Consider the following 24,141-nt stretch of genomic DNA (forward strand, 5'->3'; position numbering starts at 1 on the left):
TGCTGCTTGCCCTGTTTGGCTACATGAAACCCTACAAAGAGCTGATCATCCACGGTCATGTCGAGTGTGCTTAATATAGCAGTACTTGACAAACAAGGGGTCCAGTGTACACAGACGCTACTCCTCTTTGGTAGGCTGGGCGGATAAAGAAAACCAATTTTCATGGGCTGAAAACTATGAAAGGAGTATAAAAAGAAAAGACCTTCAGTTTACCAACCCTTTAACCTGAGGTTATTGTAACTTGCAATACTGTCTTTGAAGTAATAATTCAAACTGGAAAACTATACAACGGCTCAAGAAGGGATGCCTTCAAGAAAATCAACAGAGGATTAAAGTCTCCAAAGAACGAGTGGGAGGAAATTAATCAAAACTTTAAGAAAATGTGAAGCAAGTGAAGACCAAAACAAAGATGACTGCTGAGGAAAACATAGGAAAGAGTACAGGTCATCTAAATAACCATCAACTGTTTCCACTGCAAACTCCTTCTTTACAATAGACCATGCGAGAGGTCAGAAAGGCGTGATTTAAAAGGGTCTAAGCCTTCCGATTTGCATCAATGTACAAATATGTTAGAACAACCCACAAAAAAGGAATTTCTTAGCAGGTTTTCTGGCAACCAAGATTACAGCTGCAACTTCATCAGGAAGGCACTGCTTAATTCCCATATGTGCAGCACAAGCGAAAACAAAACAAATTCATTTTCTGCACTGGGACATAGAAATATTTTTTACCAAATCCTAAAAGTTCCAAAAGATTCAACTGGCTTTGTGTATCCAACCCTTAGTAACGTGGTGATGGCTACAAATAAAGCTTTGCCCCATGTGGAGAAGAGAGTTTTTGTTCAGAAAAAACAACAACCTCTCTTTCTGAATGGGGGACACCTTTTTTTTTTTAATCAAGCTTACTCCTACACTGCAGATGGACCAATTTACTTGATGATTCCAACCCCATCTCCATTGAAGTCGGCCCCAGTGTACAACGACCATTACAACTTTTGGCATTTTGCCCTATTTTGGCACTATTTTCACTTAAATCTCTAAAAATTCTTATCTCCACCTCCCCTTATTGGATATTTTTGTATTTTTTCTTAATATTTTCTGCTTATTACATATGTTAGTATTTATATACATTGGAGAGATATTTTTATTGTACTGCGTCTGACTACTTATCTATTTTAATACTTCTAAATGCTTTACACATTTTTAAGTTAGGCATGCCTGCTCTGTGCCATGCCTAGCAGAGGGCGAGCTCAGATTTAAATTAATGAAACTTTTAACTGGACCTAACAGGTTTGCGACTTTATTACTTGGGGTAGATTCACATCCACCCAAACTATTAATCCACATTTTTCGACACAAATAATTTTAGTCAGCTTTACAAGTGACGGAGATACCTGCTCAGCATGCAGCACCTTTGGTGGCACCAAATGGAGGAAATTTCTCCATGGTGGTTTGAGCTTTCCTTCTAGGTACAAGTCTGAAGACAACGAATTGAGTGGTCCAGGTCAGAGACTATAAGCCTAAAGTAGCAGGGCTAACCTCGAGATCCATCATAGCCAATTGAAAGGCACCTAAATGTGTGGGCTGGGCAGATGGAGCAGAAAATGTCAGCTAGATCGTTTGTAACTTTGCACTAGGATGAGTCCAGCATTTATGGAGTTTTGGTCTATCAAAACACTTAAGTTTACACACACACACACACACACACACACACAAATATCATGTGTCAAGAATACCTCATTTGGGGCTATATGCAAGCCTTTTTATTGCCATTAATCAAAACAAAATGACCCATGAGTCGGATTGTTTTCTCGAGGAAGAGAAATTTGTCCTTTCCATGGAGCTTTTTGTGTCTCTTATGGAAAGACCTAAGAGATGGCTTGTGGTTCAAAGATTTACCTATAGAGTTAGGGGTATGCTTTGTAATATTCCTGAGATCCATGGCCAAAAATAACTTTGCCTCTTGCTCCATGATACCCTTGGGTTGCCTCAGGGAACACTAATCACAGGCTGTGGAGTCATGGTTGGAGTCCAGACACCCCATGCACAATGCTGTACAGGTCTGAGAGAGAATCCTGTATGCGCCGATTATGGAATGACCAAGACTTAACTCAAGCAAGAAGTGCGTGGCAAGTCTAGGTAGAGCACAACACCATGACATATGTTCAGCCAACTCTGCTGGAGAACACAAAGCATTTAATAAGAAGACAATATACAAAATTGATATACAGCTGAAAGGGGGATCAAAATAGCGGAATAAACAAAATAAAGCAAAAACCTGACCATCATCAATGAGAATGTTAACCTAAAAGTAACTGGCAATCTCAATGAAAAGAGTAATCTCAAATTAAATTCAGCAATAAAACAAAAGCAATAAAAGTATGCCCCTTAGACTAAACACTCTACACGGTGTTTTAGGAAAATGTTGATAGTCTAAAGCATCGGTCTGCATAAGTAAGGGCAGATGAAATCAGGACATTCAACACCGGATCCTCAAACACAAACCCTATTGGCTGATGAATAGCCTACTGAACATCCACAATTAAGATGACATTCTTGGGTAACTCACTGGACATAAACCTAGTTAAATGATCAAAAACAGTCCTATCACTCTCTACAAAGCTTCCACAATACCCATGATGTTTAAGAGTGTATTCACATGGGAGTGAGAGGCTGGAATCTTCCATTTTAAGATGGCTTTGATCTTACCCATTAGAGGTTCTACTTTTTCCCCAGCTACTTAGTGAACAAAAGCAGACCAACAAACTTAGAACAATCTGAACTTTCTTTTCGAAGGGCGCTTAGAACTTTGCAATGCTTGTTCAAATTGAGAGATGATCAGCCCAAGTACCCTACTACATAGGGGTGATAGAATGCATTCAGACCATTCAATATGTGGTTCTAAAGTCTTTGGAATGTGTCTCAAGTGCTTTATAGTCAAAAGGCCTGATTTTGAAGCTGAACACATTTCCAGACACAAAGAACACAACCTTCTCATTGGAACTCAGGGCAAGGGTAGTGTCTCCTGGATAGGCTGAAAGGGATTGTAAAGTAAGGAGCCTCCAGCTCATCTCTGAGCTTAACAGATTTAGGAAGACAGGAAGGTGAACAGCAGAGTGTATTCCATAGTCCACATCAAAAAGGAGGTAATTCAACCTCCGGTAAGAAACAGGTACCTTTGGTCTGGCACAGGGACTTTGCGAAGGTTCAGTGGTCTCCAAATTCAACATTTTAAGGAGCTGCACCTTGATGTGTTCTTTGACCTTCTCATACAACCAATACACAATTTCATTTCACAGGCTTATTGTCACCAGTTACTACTGCAACACAGAGTCAGACTAAAAGATCAAGAAAAACAGTTGAGAAGGGTCCTACTAGGAATTAGAACTCCTATTATGGAGATCTCATATTGGGTTGCTGGGGGTTTTGGATACAAGGAGGACAAGTTTGACCTCCTCACAGAGCTGTAACTTGGGCCATCTAGATTAATAGCAAGTAAAATCTCTATTACAATTCTACATCACATTCACATCTGCAATAAGAGTGCAATCTGATTTTTTAATACAACATGGGCCATAATATTTGCAAAGTCCCCAGTTAGTGGCAAACATAGCTTGTAGCTGGCTCTGCTGGTGCATTATAAGATTTTATTTTTGCTCTAGCAATATATCAAAGTGATCAAAGTATTTTTCTCTTACTGGTTTGCTATTCCAAGTGCAGTGTAAGCTTTTCTTCAAACCATGGAATACTCATCCTGTAAAACAAGTTATCACAATCCTTTGTGAGCAATACTCATCCAATCTTCGTCGGATGCCAAGCTCCTCAGACGGGAAGGTAAGAATTCAAAACCACCTTGTGTTGCTAATTAACCACTACTATCTGTCCTGAAATTTCATCAATTCTTACACTTCTGAATCTGTCCATTCTATTCCCAAGAAAATCACTTGAGTAGAGTGAATCACATTGAGCCATCTAAATAATCTGCATGTGAACTCTGAATATTAAACTGGAGATTTAGCGTTTGAGGCACACACAAACTTTTTTTTCTGGATGCTTGAGCCATCACAGGAGCCATTAACATGTGCTCACCCTCCTGATCGCATGGCACAGAGTAGTCAGGCTTAACTTACAGGCAATGTGTAAATTATTTGTGCAACACTTCAAACAGTAGAAACATCAGACATCAAGATTACACACAAGTTATAGACATAGATCTGAATTTAATAAATAAAACAATACTAAAATGACCAACATCCAATAAGTAGAACTGGAGTTGTTGAATTTTGAAGTAAAAATATTGGCAAGAAGCACTATTGGGGATATTTGGTCGTGTCGGCCAAAGTCAAAAGTTCAGGCTGACTGTGATGAAGTGTGGGCCAGCTACAGGGACCTGCGAAACCAAAGTAATTTAAATCCTGGTTGCTGAGCGTTGCGTGGATCTGCGAAGATGCATCACCCAGTCGAAGTGATGCCTTGGTTCAGAGGTGTGCAGAGGCTGAGGTGCGAGGTCCTGTTGCACTGATGTCGAGAATTCTGTTGACTGGGCTTGTGATGCAAATGCCAGTGTTGAGGATGCATTGGGCAGTTGAGAGGATGCACTGATTCCGATGAGCAGTGAAGCTGCAATGCGAAGTTTCAGCAGCGCCATTATGGCTGCAGTTGATGGGAGATGCGTGGAGCTTGCAGCAGGAATAACGTAGCACAGTGGCGGTTCCAAAGGTGATGTGCCAAACCCATGACGGGAGTCGGTTGCAATGGGTCCAAACCTAAGCTCCCATTATGTGTGGCCATTTAGGGGGACTACACAAATCCCAGCTGTGATCCACCTCAAACTGATCAGAGGCAGGCAGCAGGCACCAAATGGCTAAAGTTATTTAAAAAAAAAAAAATAATAATAAAAAAAAAAAATTCTAGAAGTGGCATTTTCAGAATTGCAATTTAAAATCTGACTTCAACATAAGTCTGGATATTAAATTGTGATTCCAGGAACTTCATACTTGATAAGTCTTTCCCTTCAAAGTTGAGAATTACACTTATAAAGTGTAATAAGGTATTACCAATGTTATCCAATGGGAGAGATGGACTTTGGAAGTTTTTGACTACCAGGACTTGTAAAACATAAAAGTACATGTTCTGCCTTTCAAATACATTGTACCCTGCCCTCTGGGTTGTGCAGGGCCTACCTTAGGGGTGACGTGAATGTATAAAAAGGGAAGGTTTGGGCCTGGCAAAATGGTTATTTTGCCAACTCGAGAGTGCAGTAAAACTGCACACACAGTCTCTGCAATGGCATGCCAGAGGCATGGAAAGGGGCTACTTACGTGGGTGGCTCAATCAGTGTTGCAGGCCTGCTAGTAGCACGTAATTTACAGGCCCTGGGTACACATAGTGCCACTTTACTAGGGACTTCTAAGTAAATTAAACATGCTACTTGGGAATAAGACAATATTACCATGTTTAGGGGAGAGAGTACACGCAGTATAGCAGGGGTAATGGGCACAGTCCTATTGCCAGCAAAATCAAATTCAGCAAAAAATAGGAGGAGAAGGCAAAATGTCTGGGGATGACCCTGCAGAAAGGGCCATTTTCCAACTCACATCCATCTAAATAGTTATCTTTTGCCTCCATAAAGTAAAAAAACTACAAGTCTATGAAGTGTTTTAAAGTCAAGCACAAGCCACATGGTTTCCCCACTTTACAAACTTCGTAACAAAATGCAACTACGTTTTGGCACATATCAAATGCACAGAAGCAATAAACAAACACTGGTAAATCCAATAGGTTGCACCTTTGTGACTTATTTTAACCATGCTGCAAAGCATCAACCATACTATGAAGTGTGGCTAAAGCTAAAAAAAAAAAAAAGTATAAGAGGATGGGGCCGAGAGAAGCTATTGGGCTACAGAGAGCAAAACAGAATGCAGTGTGAGAGAAGTATAAGGAGAGCAAGCTTAAAAGCACACACATACTCATTCAGTGCTTCAAACACAAAAGCTGTGCTTGAAAAGCAAGCCATGGAAGTCGTGATGCCAGCCAATCAGGCTGAGACTGAGCCAGGTAGCTTCAACATATGGAACATAGACAAGAAGGTTTGAAAACTACACTACTTTCTGGATACTTCCAGAGTGGTTTACATGTCACAAGCTTGAGGTCCAGCACGGTTAATGAAATCTTACCGTTCTCGAAGGATATGATGACTACCATGATGAAGAATAGTAACACTGGTCAAAGTGCTTAAAAGAGCGGTACGATGTGCGATGTAAGGATACACTTTCAGGCTAAATTTGAACAAATGTTAACCTCCCAATATGATCAACATTTCCCAAGTGTAAAATACATCACTGTGCCTTTCTTGTGCTAGTTACTTTAATACCCTATTGTTAGAACTGTATTTACGTACTGCAAGCAATACAACAACAAACCTATTCAAATCTGAAAATACACAGGCTACGCAACCTTCCTGCTGTTCTATCATGAACAGCAACAAACAGATGTAAAAAAAAAAAAAAGCAAAAAAAAACAGTCTTCGACATCTACTTCAAATTAAAATATTTTATTGAGCTATGCAAACAAAAATGTAAAACCCATACTTTATGAGGATCCCTCCCAGTTGTGTAACATGGTTAAAATGAGTCCAACTTAAGTTGACATGATGAACAATGAATTACTGTAAAATGTAAAAGTATCACGGTGACAATACAATACAAAAAAAAAAAATCAACTGTAATAAATTAATAATCCTTCAGAAATGCACACATACAAAATCTTTAAGGGCTGATCAATTTAAATTGGATGAGACTAAACTGTTCAACACCATGGACAATAAAGAGGCACATAAAGAACAAAATTCAGCTTGAAGACAGAATACAAGAATGTCAAATCACAGCCTGCCTATTTGAAATGGAATGTGCCCCATACCACCAATGCCCAGAAAATGTAACAAAGATATTTGACCACAACTGACACATTAAACTAAAATCAAAGACATTTTGCGAAACCGACAATGTTTCCATCAAGTATGTCATCCACTGTAGTTCTGTACTTATTTGCCACATCTGTACAATTGAACCACTCAAATCGGTCCACAACTAAAATTCAGAGAATACAAACAACGTGCTACTTCCAGATTAATCTTTACAATAAACATTTGTACTTTAACAGCCCACCATTACAACAGTTGAAGATACATAGGTATCTTTTACTATAATTAGACGCAATTGATTTATGTGCTTGTTTTTAACATGTCAACTTTTCTAGCCATGATCTTGACAGTTTTCAGTGTCATAAGGGAAACTCTATGACATTAGTGATGTTAGATAAAACAAAATAATTCATCAGTCAACAAAACAGCAGCATTATCACAAATATTTATATAAAGAAAATTTACATTTGGCCATTATTCCTTATTTAATTGCTAGTCACAGTTTCCTATTCCTAGCACATCCTCTGAAGAATCCCTCTGTTTTAACTTCTGGATGAAGACAGAGGTCCATACAGTTCAACAACCCCAGTATCAAAAAAGTCTTTACAATAACCATGATGAATTCTATTCTGGATATGAAGTGCTGCTGCAAGCACAGCTGTTCAATTAGACATGGCACAGGAGCCACATATTATACGGAACAAAGACATCAGTGCTATCATACAAAGCAAATTTAGAAAGAACAATACAATTACTACTTTCTGGAACGGAACAGTGTTTCTCAAAATATGCCAAACCATTAAGGTGTATTTTTACAAGAGACATGTTTCACTACTATGCTTTCTTCAAAATGGTTTGCGTTCTGCATTCAAGGTTAGTGACATTCATGCCCAATACATCAGCATAAGGTAGGGATGGGTTACAGAATCGTGACTACAAGTCTTCCTCACAAGTACTTCTGGCACATACTGTAGAATCCATATAGCTTTAACATAGTTATTATCATTCAAGTGCTCTTGGGAAGAAAACAATTTTGAATACTGTGATACCAACAAAAGTGCAGTCTTGGGTACTTTTCTACAATATACTACAAAGTAAAAGGCAAGAATCAGTCAATATTTTTGGGAAGTCAGAGTAGTAGAACAGCAGCAACACAATAAGTGACAAAGAAAAACAAATTCCATCAAGGATCTTTGTTGAGAATATGTTCAGCAAAAGTAGCCTTCTGTCAGTTTAAGAAAGTCCGCAGCGCTTTCAAATCTTGTTCCGAAGCATTGTCCTCCATCACATAAGTGAGCAACTGCTTCAACTCAGGTTTTCTAAATGGATGTAGACAAAAACTTGACCAACCAGGCAACCAATACGTTTCTCGTTTCAGCCACAAATGTCTCTCACCAGGATGAAAAACTACAAAACATAAACGCATCTTCAGACAACTGCTTGTAATTCTGTTACTACTATCATTTACATGTGTTCTCATCTGAAATGCATGCATAATAAAATAATTTTGCAAATAATGCTCTTATTCAGCACACTAAAAGGTGTTCTACTTGCTAAACAGAGTGCCGATCTTGCACAATATTCTAATAGGTAGCAGTCTCAATGACCCTTGTAACAGAAAAAATATCAGTTTTGAAATGCAAACTGTTTTCCAACCATACTGAAGGTGATGGCGGAACGCCTTTCAGAGATATTTCTAAAGAATACATCTGATATGCAGGTTTATGTCCTGTACTTTGGTGTCATAAGCTTTACTTGTGAGTATTGTACTACCTCAAACCTAAAATAGAAATTACAAGTCTCATGATGCTGGCAAAAGGTGTAGAAAGCAAAGACTGAATGGTAAAAATACAACATATGACCCTAACTCGTCTTAGTAATTGAATTACCATTGGCAAAACAAATACAGAGTGAATTACGCCTTGCACCTTGGTTGTTTCAATGAAATTAAAAATAAGGAAAATCTTTCAAGAAACCATTATGACAACGTTAATATACATTTAGAATACAATAAAGAGATCGCTATAGAATCCCGCACACACCAACATCGATTCCAAGCGATAACATTTCTGACAAGAACAGAAACAATGCTCACTATTGAAAGCTGCCACTGGTTCACTACTTGTGTCGGCTCCATCATTTAGAAGGCAAACACCCTTTACTGGATGGCCCATTTCAATACATTTACCAATTTCTTTCACATTTGCTTCCCAAAACCTGTAATAAATACAGAACCATTTAAAGCCAGAGCTGAATAGCAGATGTCCAAAATTCTAGGAATTATGTGTCAGCAGAACAGCAGACAATTTGTCAGAGTAACAGATAAGAGTATGCAAGTCAGGCACACAATGATTCCGGAGGAAGAAAAGATTTTCAGGAATTGAGTGAATTCCATCAGTAATTTGCAAAAGGATGGCAATTCTATGTCAGGACCGGAGGCTCAGATTATGCTTCTCTTTCCATCCTTTATTTTAACAGCAGCCAATGAAAACCAGGGAAAGTAAAAAACTACATGTCCCATCATTAGTAATATCACGTGATGAACCATAGAGGTGGAAGCCTATAAAGTGTTACACCACATCCAGCCACTCCTCTTTCTTTGCTGCTTCGCAGCCAGTTAAGTGACATATTTTTTCTTGTTAATCGTATATCTAAATGTAATGTGTTTGGAGCGGGTTTTTCCCCTCCTTGTAAAGCGTCCTTTTGGATCGCTTTTCATTCGTGTGGAGTGGGAGCAGGGGCGCGAGGACTCGCGCTTCCAGCGCAGTCCTCTCTTTATGCCGGTTATAAAGTTGTTATTTCTTTAGTTTTATGGTTTTATTACTCGTGCTCTACGTGAGCGCGTTATCTGAGCAGCACTGTCCCTGTGCGCGCCTCTCCGGAGCCGGTCTTCTTCGTTTTCCTGCAGTGCGAAGCCGCGTGTGTGTTTTCCTGCCCCCGGGGAGCCTGTAATTACTCGAGCCCGAGCGCTATTTCTGCCGGGCCGAGTATTTGATTTACTTTGCCCCAGGGGCTTTCATTGCTTTAGCGCTCGTGCCGGAACACGCTGCCTTTGATCCTAGGATCTTTCACGCTCGTTGAGCGCTTCACCAGATGCTCTGCCTCTTCAAGGAATAAGCGCTGATGTGCTATTAAATTTACTGTGATCTCCTCACCGGCTCAGCTCCCCGACTACGCCCCAGTGCCTGGACACTGGGGTTGAAATAATTACTATTCAGGCTGGACCTGATTTCAAGGGTTTATTAACCCCTCCACAGGGCAGCTCCCTCCACATCCTAATTTGATTGTTTTCCTCTGCCCTGTTTTTTCTTTAAACAGTTTATACTGCTCCTTTGGAGCCCCTTCTGCTGTTCCACAGTACGGCTGGCTATGATGACCAAGCCGAAGATTTGTACTATCTGGATGATACTGCTGGCTCTTTTGACCAGGACTTAGTATATGCCCTTGACGCAGGAGTGCGTCACTCAGTTAATCAGGCTTTAGCTCAAAGCACTTAGCCCATTAAACACCATCTCTTGGGCTTGGTGGAGCAACAGGGCTGGGTAGCCCCGGCGTGCGTCCAACCCATTGGGGAATCTTCCCTTTCAGCGAGCACCCAGGCTGTTAAGCAAACTGCTAACCCGCATGCTGCGGACTTTGAATCCCTTTAAAGAAACATGGCAAGGGAGCATGACTATAATGCGGGATCGCAAAAGAAAGCGGTTAGTGACCCAGCTTCTTCTTCTTCCTCTGAGCACTCCTCAGAGCAGGGTGATGTTCCCCCGCGTAAACGCAAGAAGAAAGCTCATCACCAGGAGGCTCCTACCCCTAAGGTTCTGACTTTCGAACCAGAGGACATCGTGCATCCCAGATCTTCTCTGTGGTTACCACCCCCTGAGGTGGCGGATTATGTGGAAGCCCACATCAGACACAGCTTCGATAAGGATATTCGTTCTAGGCTGAGGTCTGAGTGCCCCAGACCAGATTTCCCCTCCAAAGTTACCGAGACCCCTGAGTTAGATCCTATCTGGTCACATTTCTCAAGAAATCCGCAAAGGACCCAAAGAAGGGTATTGATCGTGCCTGGCGCGGATGCCAGAATAAGCTGTTGGACGTTTCGGGTCCTCTAACTAAGATTCTAGAGTTGGCCTTTCAGGCCAAAGAGTCGGGTGAGCCTATCAATCCGGACATTCTAGTAGGTTGGGCTCAGAGAGCTCTCTGCTTCTTGGGCAATGCCAACTGCGCCGCAGATCTGTGTTGATGAAGCTAGACCCCAAGTTGGCGGACCTCGCTGCATCTGAATCAGGCCCAGGGTTTGCTGTTTGGGTCCCCCTTTATGAAGGAACTTTCCAAGTTCGTTTCCACTTACGCAGCCTGGACAAGGCACAGAGATCCATCCGGAGAGTGGTACGTCCACTTTTTAGAGGGGCCGGACTCTACAGGGGGCGTGCCTTCGGCCGCTTCAATCAACAAGGCCCTCATAGTGGCTTCTACCAGCAAGGAAGAGGGGGTTTTCAGGAGTACGACTCCTCCTCCAAGATCCAAGATATGGTCGGGGCAGATTCCGCAGGGGGAGATCCAAAGGTCAACAATCTTTCTCCCAAGAGTCGGGAGCCACAGGTGAGCTTGATTGTAAGTTCAGAGATACTGTTGGGGGGCAGAACTCAGAATTTTTTAGAGGCTTGGCGCCTGATCTCTTCAGATGCTTGGGTCTTAGAGACCGTGCAGGGGTTCAAGCTAGAATTTTTCAAGTCCCCGTATCAACAATGCCTTCCCAGGCAGGTATATTTTTCCCTACAAGAGCACAGTCTCATTTCCGCAGAAATTTCAGCTCTAGTAAAGAAGGGCGCCTTTGTCAGGGTTTCTCATCACCCTTCAGGCTTTGTCAGCCCAGTGTCTCTAGTAGACAAGAAGGGTGGCGGTTCTAAACTTAAGACTTCAACGGTTTTTACTATATCGTCATTTCAAGATGGAGGGCATCCATTTGCTGAGAGACGTTCTCCAAGAGGGAGACTGGTTAGTCCGTTTAGATCTAAAGGACGCTTACCTGACCATTCCTATTTTTCCTCTGCATCGGAGATTTCTCCAGTTCTGTTGGGAGACCGAATATTACGAATACAAAGTTCTCCCCTTTGGTCTGTCTTCTGCCCCCTGGTGTTTCACGAAGGTAATGCGCCCAGTCGTGAAATTCCTTTGCTCCCAAGGGGTCAGGTTAATAATTTACCTAGACGACATTCTGATCATGGCCCAGGATCGACACCTGCTGTTGTCTCATCTGGAATGTTCGGTGTCTCTGCTTCAGAGTCTGGGTTTTATGATCAATGCCCAAAAATCCATTCTGGTTCCCTCTCATCGGATAGATTTTCTGGGTTTCCAGATAGACTCGATGCAGTCTCTATTGATTCTTCCCCCCAGGAAGATTCATTTGATCAAGAGAGAGTTTAGGTCTCTGTTATCCAAACAGACTGTATCATTGAGGGCGATCGCCCGCATGGTGGGCCTGCTTTCTTCTTCGATTTAGGCGATTTTTCCGGGTCCCTTGCATTACCGAGCCCTTCAACGTTTGAAGATATCTCATCTTCAGAAAGGCCTCCGTTATGCGGATCAGGTTCCCCTTTCAGAGGAGTCCCGTGCAGAGATGAATTGGTGGCTGGATCATATGGAAGCCTGGAACGGCAGAGCCATATTCAGTTCTTACCCGGACGTAGTGATAGAGTCAGACGCCAGTCTTTGGGGCTGGGGAGCCCGGTGCGGCTCAGTGTCCACGGGAGGCAGATGGTCCAGCACAGATTTGAATCTCCACATCAATTGTTTGGAACTCCTAGTCGGCTCATTTGCAATCAAGAGTCTCTCTCCCATCAGAGCAAATTGTTGTGTTCTCCTTCGCATGGACAATATCTTGGCAGTGAGATAGGTCAACAAACTGGGGGGAACTTGCTCCCGCATTCTAGTGGAAATAGCCAAGGAGTTCTGGCATTTTTGCCTTCAACACAGGATTTCAGTTGTGGCGGAGTATCATCCTGGGGCCAACAACTTGGTGGCCGACTGGAACTCTCGTCATCTGAGAGACTTCAGCGATGGGAGGTTACATCCCAGAGTTTTCAAAACTCTTTCTGTGAGATGGGGTCCCTTTTCAATCGACCTGTTTGCGTCTCGCCTCAACCGGCAGATAAAACGTTTTTTCAGTTGGAGACCAGATCCGGAGGCATCAAAGACGGATGCGTTTCTTCAGGACTGGTCTCAAGAACAGAGTTATGCTTTTCCTCCTTTCCTAATGATACCCAGGGTATTGGCTCAGATAAGACGTCAGCAAGCGGAGGTAGTCCTGGTGACTCCCCTTTGGAGATCTCAAGCTTGGTTCCCCTTGGCGATGGAGTTGAGTTGCGATCATCCGATCCTTTTCCCCTTCCGAGAGAACCTTCTTCAGGACCCTCGGGGTTTGTTACATCCATTAATCCTGTCGGGTCAACTTTCCCTGATGGCTTGGCGTCTTTCAGGGAAAGATGGAGCATCCCATGTCTTTCGCAAGAATCTTCCGAGTTCATTGCAAGTTCCTGGTCCTCCAGTACTCACAAAAGGTACGCTTCGGCTTGGAAGTGATGGAGTGCTTGGTGTAGTTCTAGGAGTTCTAGGAGCTCCTTCTTCAGCAGGTTGCTGTCTGGTCCTAAATTTCCTTTCCTCTCTAGCGGCGTCAGGTCTAGCGTATCGCTCTATCAATAATTATCGGTCTGCTATTTCGGCATGTCATTTAGCAGTGGAGGGTAAGCCCATCGGGGAGTCTCCAATTGTGTGTAAATTAATGAGGGGCATCAGATTGGCTAATCCCCCTCGCCCACGTTATTCGTCCCTTTGGGATGTGAATATTGTTCTTCGTTTTTTAGAATCCTGGCCTTCTAATAGATTTTTGTCTAGGAAACAGCTGTCAGCTAAACTCACCATGCTGTTATGTTTAATCTCCTGTAAGAGAGTTTCAGATGTTAGGGCTCTGGATTTGGCTGGGAGAGTTTATTCTCCTGAGGGAGTCTCTTTATCTATTTCTCGTAGAACTAAATGCAACTTGAAGACCATGTCTTATCCTTGTTCTGTGGACAACCCCAAACTTTGTGTGGTGCAATGCCTTAGAGCTTACGAGGTGAGTACAGAAGAGTTTCGTTCTGATATGGGGGGGGTCAGTTACTCATTTCATTAGTTAAGCCATACCATCCGGTTTCCTCAGCCACACTCGCTAGATGGATGCGTTGGGTACTGAGTGAAGCAGGCATTGATATTTTTAGATTTGGGGCTCATTCTGCCAGAGGAGCTATGGCTTCAAAGTCTTTGGCTTTGGGTTCTCGTTTGGAGGACATTTTAAAGGCAGCAGACTGGTCTTCCCCTTCAACTTTTAAAACTTTTCATTACAAACCTACTGTTGATATTGCTTCGGTGGTCGTGAATCAGCTTTGAACAAGCATAATCTGAGCCTCCGGTCCTGACACAGAATTAAAAAATATTCTAGCAGTCGCGCTAAGAATTTTTCAATTCTATTAAGGACAAGGAGGCGAGGATTATCCCGCCGCACTGTTATATATGTTATTGTAGTACATCTTATTTCATTTATTTCATGTGCAAGTTACTGTATTTCAGTGCTATCCCACCCTATTTAGTAATTGATATAAGTATCTCTTATTCAGTTTTTATGGCATGAATTTTTCCTTTTTCCTAGGAAATGACGAGAAGTAGTTCGGCCAATTCTGGTATCGCTCTTCCTCCAGTCAAGTTGGATTCCAGTTCTGCTGTTTTCAGGATTTTCTTTTCAAGTTCATGTTAAGACTTTGACTTTTCTGTTGCGAATTTTGGACAAAGAAAGAGGAGTGGCTGGGTGTGGTGTAACACTTTATAGGCTTCCTCCTCTATGGTTCATCACGTGATATTACTAATGTTGGGACATGCAGTTTTATACTTTCCATGGTTTTCATTGGCTGCTGTTAAAATAAAGCATGGAAAGAGAAGCATAATCCTCGCCTCTGTGTCCTCAATAGAATTGAAACATTCTTAGCGCGACTGCTAGAAAGTTTTTTATCCTCTCACATGCAACAGCACAAACCATTAACTTCTCTCAAAAACATGGCATGTGGGGTCGCGTCCAAGATGACGATGTGGTAGCAGCACCAATGTGGAGCTCCGTCTCTCTGACAAAGCCGCAGCAGAGCAGTTAGCTCAAAGCATGCAGTTGTAATCTAGCATGGCAGCCGCCACGTGACTATCATGAACAGCCCGGGATGGTGTGCCGGAATCTGGGAGACCTGTAGTGCGCATCAGGACCTTAGCGAATGCACCCCCTAGGATACCCGTCCCCAGGGCACACAATTGTGATTGACTCCAGTTGCACTACATACTATATCTTCCTGTGTGCCCATGGCCTAAACTGAAGGAGATGGTGAACTGAGCGCTGAATTAAAGGGCTGCCTGCCTGCCTCGCTGCTAACTTTGCCTGAGACAGGGTCGGAAAGTGCCCAGGTGGCATGTCTTCACTTGGAGGCTGCGCATGGCCAGGCCTAAGCCTGAATTTCTGTGCAGCCTACACTCTGTGCCTATAGCCGTCTGCAGTCCACTGCTTGTGACCTGGTGGGAAGCAATCTGCGTGCTGCCCCCGCTCCCCCCATAACAAAACAGAAGTGTTTCATATGGTACCCCCCACACAGTACATACCCAGGTAGTGGGCCAAATAGAGTGGTGGAGGGGCCCCTTATGCTCAGCACTGATCATCACAGTGCAATCCTGATTGAGAAACCAACCCCAAGAGTTGACGCCAGCAGTGCCCGAGCCCCTCTACTACTACAGAAACACAACAGAAGGGGGATTGGTATTGTCAGACTGGCGTGCCCCTGAAGCACACTATAGCCACAAATCGCTCGCGCAAGGAGGCCACCATTAAAGAAATGCTGAATAAAACCTCCAACAAGAAATCATAACACTACCCTGACACTCCGCCTGCTACTTTCTCTGAAATAGTAGCACTGGAAACTGAAGACCCACAATCTGAGGAGCCGGTGACCCACACATTCCTGGAACAGTTATTTGGGGTTCTGCGGGACAACATCACAGCCCTTAAGCATGAAATGGCGGCAGATGTGAAGGAACTCAAGAACGAGCTGGCAGAGATGACCCAACGGCTGGACACACTGGAATGGGTGGGAGATCAACGCAAGGAGCTAAACAAACACCAAAGAGCAGCTAGAGCTGTGAAATACAAATAAGGCCCTATGCTATTGACTGGAAGATTTTGAAAATTGATTGTGTCGCTCTAACATCCAAATTAGGGCTTTGTCCCTGCAGGCGGACTCGGGGCAACTGGAGGAGTATGTGGTGCAACTGCTGACAGGTGGCCCCCGGGCTGAGACACAAGGACATTGCACTGGACCGAACCCGCAGAGTGGGCAGAAAAGCCTTGCCTCCACTCCTATAAGCAGAAAGAGCTCATTATGGCAGCAGTCCGGGAAGAGGCCCACCATCACTTTCGAACATGTGAAACTCGGGATAGTCCAAGATCTCTCCCCTCTCACCCTCCAGTGCCACAGAGCGCTACGACCAGCCACAGCCTTTCTGTGGGGGAAAAAGGGATTTGCAACAGATGTGGGCATCCTTTCCGGCTGCTCTTCGTCTGGAGAATGAAATGCACACAGTTCGCACTCCTGAGGAGGCGCACTCGATCCTGGGATTTGAGACGGTTTCTGATGCTGGAGCCCAGTCCCGAAAATCCAATACTCATGTTATGCCAAAAAGTGTACAGTGAAAACCATCACATCTGAACGACACAGGGAGCAAGAGGGCCTCCTGCGCCAACTCCAACAACAGGGGAGTGCATCAGAAGCAGAGAATGACTGATCCCTGTTCTAGAGCCTCCTACCTGGATCAGATGCACACACTGCATCTGCACTTGGAATGGCGTTCACTACTCACCCTAGTGGCGACGTCACGGCAGAACAATTGTACCAGTATCATGTAGTAGAGCTCCCCTCTCACAAAATCACATGGGCCCTTGTTACTCGAGTTTTCTGTTTTCCCAGGAGCGGGAACGCTGTTTGTTGTTTTTCTAGTTCAAACCCCCCCACCATACACCTAGTATCCCTTAGGGTGTCAAAGTAGCTATGGAGTTACACTGGGAGAATCTCCACCGCTCGACCCCCTAAATTTACACCTCTCTACTCAGACTGAGCAACTACCATGCATCATGATAACAATACTTAGCCTCAATGTTAGAGGACTTAATAACCCAGTGAAGCGTAAAGCACTCCTCTCCATGCTTAGGGATGCTAAATGTGATGTATACCTTCTGCAGAAGGCCTACCTCCATAAGAGACTGCTCCCACTGGGTCGACCTCCAGTTTTTCTCCTCGGGCCCTCAGAAACAAGCCAGAGAGGCAATTCCATTCACCGCACACTTCCCTGGCTAAGTAATATTAACGTAGGCAGAGATGGCAGGTTGAATGCTTGCACTCCGTACTGCCATCCTCTTAGACACCCTAGATACAATATTAGCAACCCAAGACAAGGACGTCTTTGTTGGGTGGGTGGGGATTTATACAGGCCAAATGAGGGCCTTCGCAGCAGCAGGCTACAATGGCTTAGAGTCGTGGGACTGTAGGATGTGTGGCGCAAGACACACCCCATGGATAAGGGTTACACATTCTTCTCAGTGACACATCAAACCTACACCCACGGATATTTTGTTCTTATGTCCCCCACGCCTGACAGCGGTCGTCACAGGGGTGGCCACCCTTTCCTACCATTCACCCATATTTATTACTATACGCACCCCACATACTCCAGCACGTCTTAACAGCTGGTGCCTTAATAATAAACTGCTGCAATATGACTCAGGTACTGCTGAAAGTAACTCAGCGATCTGCCTGTTCCTAGACCCAACCAACACCTCGGACACACCCACTGCCTGCTCTAGGACAAACTTAAGGGCAGCACTCAGGAGAACATTTATAGCTATTTTTGAACAGCAAAATAAGGATAGAAAGGATAACAGACTCCAGTTGGAGAGTTGAGTGAGGGACCTTAAAGAGGAGCATAAGCTGACAGGCTCTCATCAGGTGTGTTGTCGACGCAATAGCTCACAAGAAGCTTAAAGCTTTGGATGTTGATATGGCAGAATATGCACGCCTATGCATTATATACAAGTTTTACACTGGGGGAACAAAGCTGGGTGCATGCTGGCTCACAGACTAAGGGCCCAGACCGTTCGGTGGAGGATGGTGGAGATAGCAACACCACAGGATGACACAGTCTACCAGGACTCTCAAATTGCCCAGGAATTTGAGCGCTTTTATGCCACTCCATACCCGGCAGAGACAAGGGATGCAGAGGCAGCCACTTGCTAACTTGATCCCATACCTATGGATCACTCCCAGACAGAGTCCTTTCATATGGATAGAGATAGCCAAGTGGCAGAGGACCTCATGGAAATAACACGGCTTCAACCTGGTAAGGCACTGGGACAAGACAGCTACCTTTCCAAATTTTACAAGATCTTGGCGCCAACGCTACTCCCCCTTTTGGCTTGATTATATAAATCCTTTAGCGAAAATGGGACCCTTACAGACACCATGAGAGATGCCACGATAACTGATCCCTAAACTGTGGAAGAACCCAACGCACTGCGTCTCATATCGCCCCATCTCCTTCCCGAGGGACGCTAAGCTCTTCAATAATACATCAGCAGATAGTCTATCCCCCTATATGCAGGGACTGGTTGACCTCGACCAGTCTGGCTTCATCCCGAAGAGAGCCTATAGCGATAACACTAAGCGTCTCTTATCTCATCGATAAGACTCACTGATCTTTTGTGCCAGTGCTCCTGTTATGGGTTGATGCAGAGAAATCACTTGATTGCGTTCACTGACCATACTTCGATTGGTGCGAGCCAAAGTTGACCTTGGCACGACATTTAAAAAATGGGTCTGATGCGGCTACGCCTACTCAAGGGCGCCAGGTGGGAATGAATGGGGAATTTGTCAAGACTGTTTTGGATTGGCCGCGGAACCAGTCAAGGGGGTCCCTTATTCCCCCTCCTATTTGCCTTACATAGAGAACCTCTGGCGGAGAGGACACGGGGTAACCCACTGATGAAGGTATGCCATTTGGGTAGGGGTTGGGGGGGTTAAGAAACACAAATTAGCAATGTATGCCGATGACAATAATAATATTGCGCACTCAACCGCTCATGTCACTCCTGCCTTTGATATCGGAGCAGCAGACCTTTGGCAGGGTATCTGGGTTTAAGGTCAATCTGCAGAAAACACAAATGCTAGGCCTTACGGTCCCACAAATAGATCATCTGCAGCCTTCCCGCCTCTTTAACTTCATTTGGGCTACTCAGGGGTCCCCCATTTGGGCCTTCAGATCCACCCCACCCTGGAGAAGACAGTGGAGACAATTATGGAGCGCTTCTTACAGCGGCGCTGTACAGACTTGAGATCCTGGATGGGTGGTATGCTCTCTTGGCTGTCAGGACTGGCAGTGAAAGATGACTCTCCTTCCCAGAATACTTTATGTGATGCAGACCTTGCCTCTCTAGCCCCCCTCCACGGGAATCTCAAGCAATTAATTGAGCATTATTTCTGGGACGGCAAAAAAGCCTTTATGGCAAGAAGCCAGACTTATTGGCGCCTAAAGATAGGGAGTCCCTAATTTGACACACTACTACGAAGCAGCACAACTAGGATACAGACTTCCCGCCCTGCTCTCCACGACAAATGTTTCACACAATGGCTGACTGCTGGCTGAAAGAGGGTGGGAGATCTCTTTGACTCAGAGGGCCTCATAGGCTTCGCCCTACTTCGGTCAGACTATGGCCTCCCACTGCTGTACACTGGCAGTATCTAGCTCTCAGATACTGGGTCACACAACCACATATGAAGCTGCGCGCTGGCTGCCCACTTATACCTTTGAAACAATGGATTCTCACAGGCACCACAGACAAGTGACCCCTTTCGGACATATACTCATTCCTTAATACACCAACACATAAGACACCATCCTCCGCACAGAAGCGATGGGAGTTAAAATGTGAACAAACCTTTACCCCCAAGGAATGGACAGACATACTGAACGGAGCGCTTACCGCAGCTTGCAGCGCCAATGACAAAGAATCTCTAATATAAGTTGTGCATTATTGGTATTATACACCTGCAGGACTGGCACAGTGGAGGAGCGGCGAGGGCGGCAGTTGTTGGCGACACTGGTCAACCAGGGACCCTCACGCATATTCTTTGGTAGTGCCCCAAATTACAGACTTTCTGGTTGGAGATACTGACCGACATCAATGACATGTTTGACACCGATATACCATGTTTCCAAAGCTACATTCTACTGGGGCTCCCTGGTGCATTCACTTATCCCCTGAAATCGATGAAAGGCAAAGTGCTCTTGGATGATAGCTACTGCATGAAAGCAAGGTGTTTCTATCTATGGGTTTATGGTACAAACTTGGGTACAATCTACTCTCTCAATGTTTGATCATGAGAGACAAAAAAGCAATTCCAGAGTGACTCAATGTGTTCATCCGTTTTGTGGCTCATTAATTTAAGTGCCCTTCATCCATAGGTAAGCCCTGACTATTGTTCTTGCATTCTGGATACTCTAGTGGTTGCACCCAGTTTTGATTATATTTGCCCTAGACCTAGATCCTTGTTACAATTGGTGCATACATTGCCGCTTTTTAATTGGGGACAATAATTGCTGGATATCTGCCTTACACAGCGGTAAGCAGCTTATATGCTTTTGAATGAATTCTCTCCCATTCCTCATTCTTTCTTCCTGGTGAGTCATAATTATTGTTTTGGCTACACAGCGACTGGATGGTCCCTTTATTGGGCAATGTTCAACTCACTGGGGATCTAAAGTGGAGACAATAGCAGGGGTTAAACCATTCCTTCACCTACATTCCGTTTCATATTCTGTATCTTGGTCTCTACAATCACTACTCTATTGATTTGCACTACGCACTATACATATATATATATATATATATATATATATATACATATATATATATATATATATATACATATATATATATATATATATACACATATATATATATATATATATATATATATATATATAATGTCACTTACCCAGTGTACATCTGTTTGTGGCATGTTCCGCTGCAGATTCACATGCTATGCATAGTCTGCCATCTAGTGTTCGGCTCCGAGTGTTACAAGTTGTTTTTCTTCGAAGAAGTGTTTTCGAGTCAAGGGATCGAGTGACTCCTCCTCTTTAGCTCCATTACGCACGGGCATCGACTCCATGTTAGATTGTTTTCCCGCAGAGGGTAAGGTAGGAACGATAGAGTATAAAGAAAAGAGATGTCTATGCAAATGGAATATATATATATATATATATACACACACATACACATACAAGTGAATGTTGAACTGAAACAGCTACAGGCTCCCAGGGAGGTGGGAGGGTGCATGTGAATCTGCAGCGGAACATGCCACGAACAGATGTACACTGGGTAAGTGACATTTTCCGCTCAATGGCATGTGTAGCTGCAGATACACATGCTATGCATAGACTACAAAGCAGTGTTACCTCCCATAAAAGCGGTGGTTAGCCTGTAGGAGTTGAAGTTGTTTGAAATAGTGTTCTTCGTACAGCTTAACCTACTGTGGCTTGCTGTGTTGCTAACACATCTACACAGTAATGCTTGGCAAATGAATGTGGTGTTGACCAAGTGGCTGCTTTACAAATTTCGGCCATTGGTATATTTCCTAAGAAAGCCATTGTAGCCTCTTTTTTCCGTGTGGAATGTGCCTTAGGTGTAACTAAGAGCTGCCTTTTAGCTTTAAGGTAACATGTCTGGATGCATTTTACTATCCATCTTGCTAAACCTTGTTTTGAAATAGGGTTACCAGTATGTGGGTTTTGGAACGCCACAAATAACTGTTTGGTTTTCCTAAATGATTTTGTTCAATCTACGTAATACATTAGGGCTCTTTTAATATCTAATGTATGCAGGGCTCTTTCTGCTACAGAGACTAGGAAGGCAACTTTCCATGTTAGGTATTGAATCTGACATGAGTGCATAGGTTCAAATGGTGGACCCATAAGTCATGTGAGTAATATGTTTAGATTCCACAAAGGCACTGGAGGCATTCTAGGTGGAATGATGTGTTTTAATCCTTCCATGAAGGCTTTGATAACAGGAACTCTAAATAAAGAGCTATGTTGTATATTTTGCAAGTACACAGAGATTGCAGTGAGATGTATTTTTATGGATGAAAAACTTAAGTTTGCTTTTTGTAAATGAAGCAAATAACATACAATGTCTTGTATTGATGCTGAAAGAGGGGTCATTTGTTTAGATTGACAGTAATACACATATCTTTTCCATTTGTTTGCATAGCACTGCCTGGTAGTGGGTTTTCTTGCTTGTTTAATTACTTCCATACATTCAGTTGGTAGTTGTAGATACCCAAACTCTATGACTTCAGGAGCCAAATCGCTAAATTGAGTATGTTGGGATTTGGATGCCTGATCAGTTGTTTGTTTTGTGTTAACAGATCTGGTCTGTTTGGGAGATTGATATGTGGTACTACTGGCAGGTCTAATAGTGTCGTGTACCAGGGTTGACCTACCCACGTTGGCGCTATGAGTATGAGTTTGAACTTGTTTTGACGTAGTTTGTTGACTAGAAATGGAATGAGCGGGAGAGGGGGAAAAAGCATAAGCAAATATCCCTAACCAATTCATCCACATCCCCTATCCACATCCTTGGATAGGGGATGTGGGTATCTGGATGCGAAGTTTTGGCATTTTGCGTTTTCGCTGGTGGCGAATAGATCTATGTCTGGTGTTCCCCAATGGTGAAAGTATAGCTGAAGCACTTGAGGGTGAATCTCCCACTTGTGTGTTTGTTGTTGATCTCGGCTGAGAGCATCTGCCAATTGGTTGTGTATCCCTGGAATGTAGTGTGCTACCAGGTGAATCTTGTTGTGGATTGCCAAATCTTTTGGGCTGGGGGACGGGTGGAAGAGTTGGGATGAATGGGCCCCTCCTTGTTTGTTTAGGTAATACATTGTTGTCATGTTGTCTGTTTTGATAAGGATGTTCTTGTGAGTGAGAAGAGGCTGAAATGCTTTGAGTGCTAGGAATACAGCGAACAACTTTAAGTGATTTATGTGTAGCTGTTTGTGTTTGGCATCCCACTGTCCTTGAATGTTGTGATTGTTGAGGTGCGCCCCCCCCCAGCCAATCATTGATGCATCTGTTGTAAGTATGGTCTGAGGCACGGGGTCTTGAAATGGCCGCCCTTTGTTTAGGTTTGTGGAATTCCACCACTGAAGTGATATGCATGTTTGGCGGTCTATCAACACTAGGTCGTGAAGTTGAACCTGTGCCTGTGACCATTGCTGTGCAAGGCACTGTTGTAAAGGCTGCATGTTTAGTCTTGCATGTGGGACAATGGCGATACAGGATGCCATCATGCCCAACAGTTTCATGACGAATTTGACAGTGTGCTGTTGGGCTGGCTGTATTTGTGGCAATATATTGCGAGATGCTTGTATTCTTTGTGGGCTTGCAAGCGCTGTTTGCGTATTTAGTGTAGCTCCTAAATACTGTTGAATTTGCGCAGGTTGTAGGTGTGATTTTTGGTAGTTTATGGAGAACCCTAGGTTGTGTAGGGTTTGTATGACATAATGCGTATGTTATTAACACTATGTATGACTGTTGGATTTTATTATTCACGTCTTCCCATATCCCGACGATTGGCTATGTTGCCTTCTTAGGTAGGCTGCAACTACCGCCAGGCATTTTGTGAATACTCTGGGAGCTGTTGTTATTCCGAAGAGTAACACTTTGAACTGATAATGTTTTCCTTGAATCACAAACCTGAGATATTTTCTGTGCGCTGGATGGATGGGTATCTGAAAATACGTATCTTTGAGGTCTAAGGTTGCCATGAAATCGGGCTGTTGAAGTAGTGGGACAACATCCTGTAGTGTTACCATGTGAAAGTGTTCTGACAGGATGTAAAGATTGAGGGTTCTGAGATCTAATATTGGCCTTAAGGTTCCATCTTTTTTGGGAATGAGAAAATACAGTGAGTAAACTCCTGTTCCTAGTTGATTTTGTGGCACTGGCTCTATTGCTTGTTTGAGTAATAGAGATTTTGCTTCCCCTTGCAACAGGGCGATATGTTGTGTGGAGAGTTTGTGTGGTTTTGGTAGAATATTTAGTGGA

General features: G+C 43.6%; 1 protein-coding gene across 2 annotated transcripts in view; it reads right to left on the reverse strand.

Moving 5' to 3' along the window:
* N4BP1 (NEDD4 binding protein 1) overlaps window positions 1-24,141 on the reverse strand; it is a 160,569-nt gene that overhangs the window by 10,238 nt on the left and 126,190 nt on the right. Inside the window, exon 7 of one of the 2 annotated variants that reach the window (XM_069217886.1) lies at window positions 6,537-8,328. The exons of the other annotated variant lie outside the window; for it this stretch is intronic. Coding sequence (XP_069073987.1) covers window positions 8,313-8,328 — 16 coding nt within the window. The 3' untranslated portion in view covers window positions 6,537-8,312. Of the gene's footprint in view, window positions 1-6,536; window positions 8,329-24,141 lie in introns of those variants that run through there. 2 annotated transcript variants of the gene reach the window in all.

This window comes from Pleurodeles waltl, chromosome 12 (assembly GCF_031143425.1).
Source record: "Pleurodeles waltl isolate 20211129_DDA chromosome 12, aPleWal1.hap1.20221129, whole genome shotgun sequence".
NCBI classification, from domain to species: domain Eukaryota; kingdom Metazoa; phylum Chordata; class Amphibia; order Caudata; family Salamandridae; genus Pleurodeles; species Pleurodeles waltl.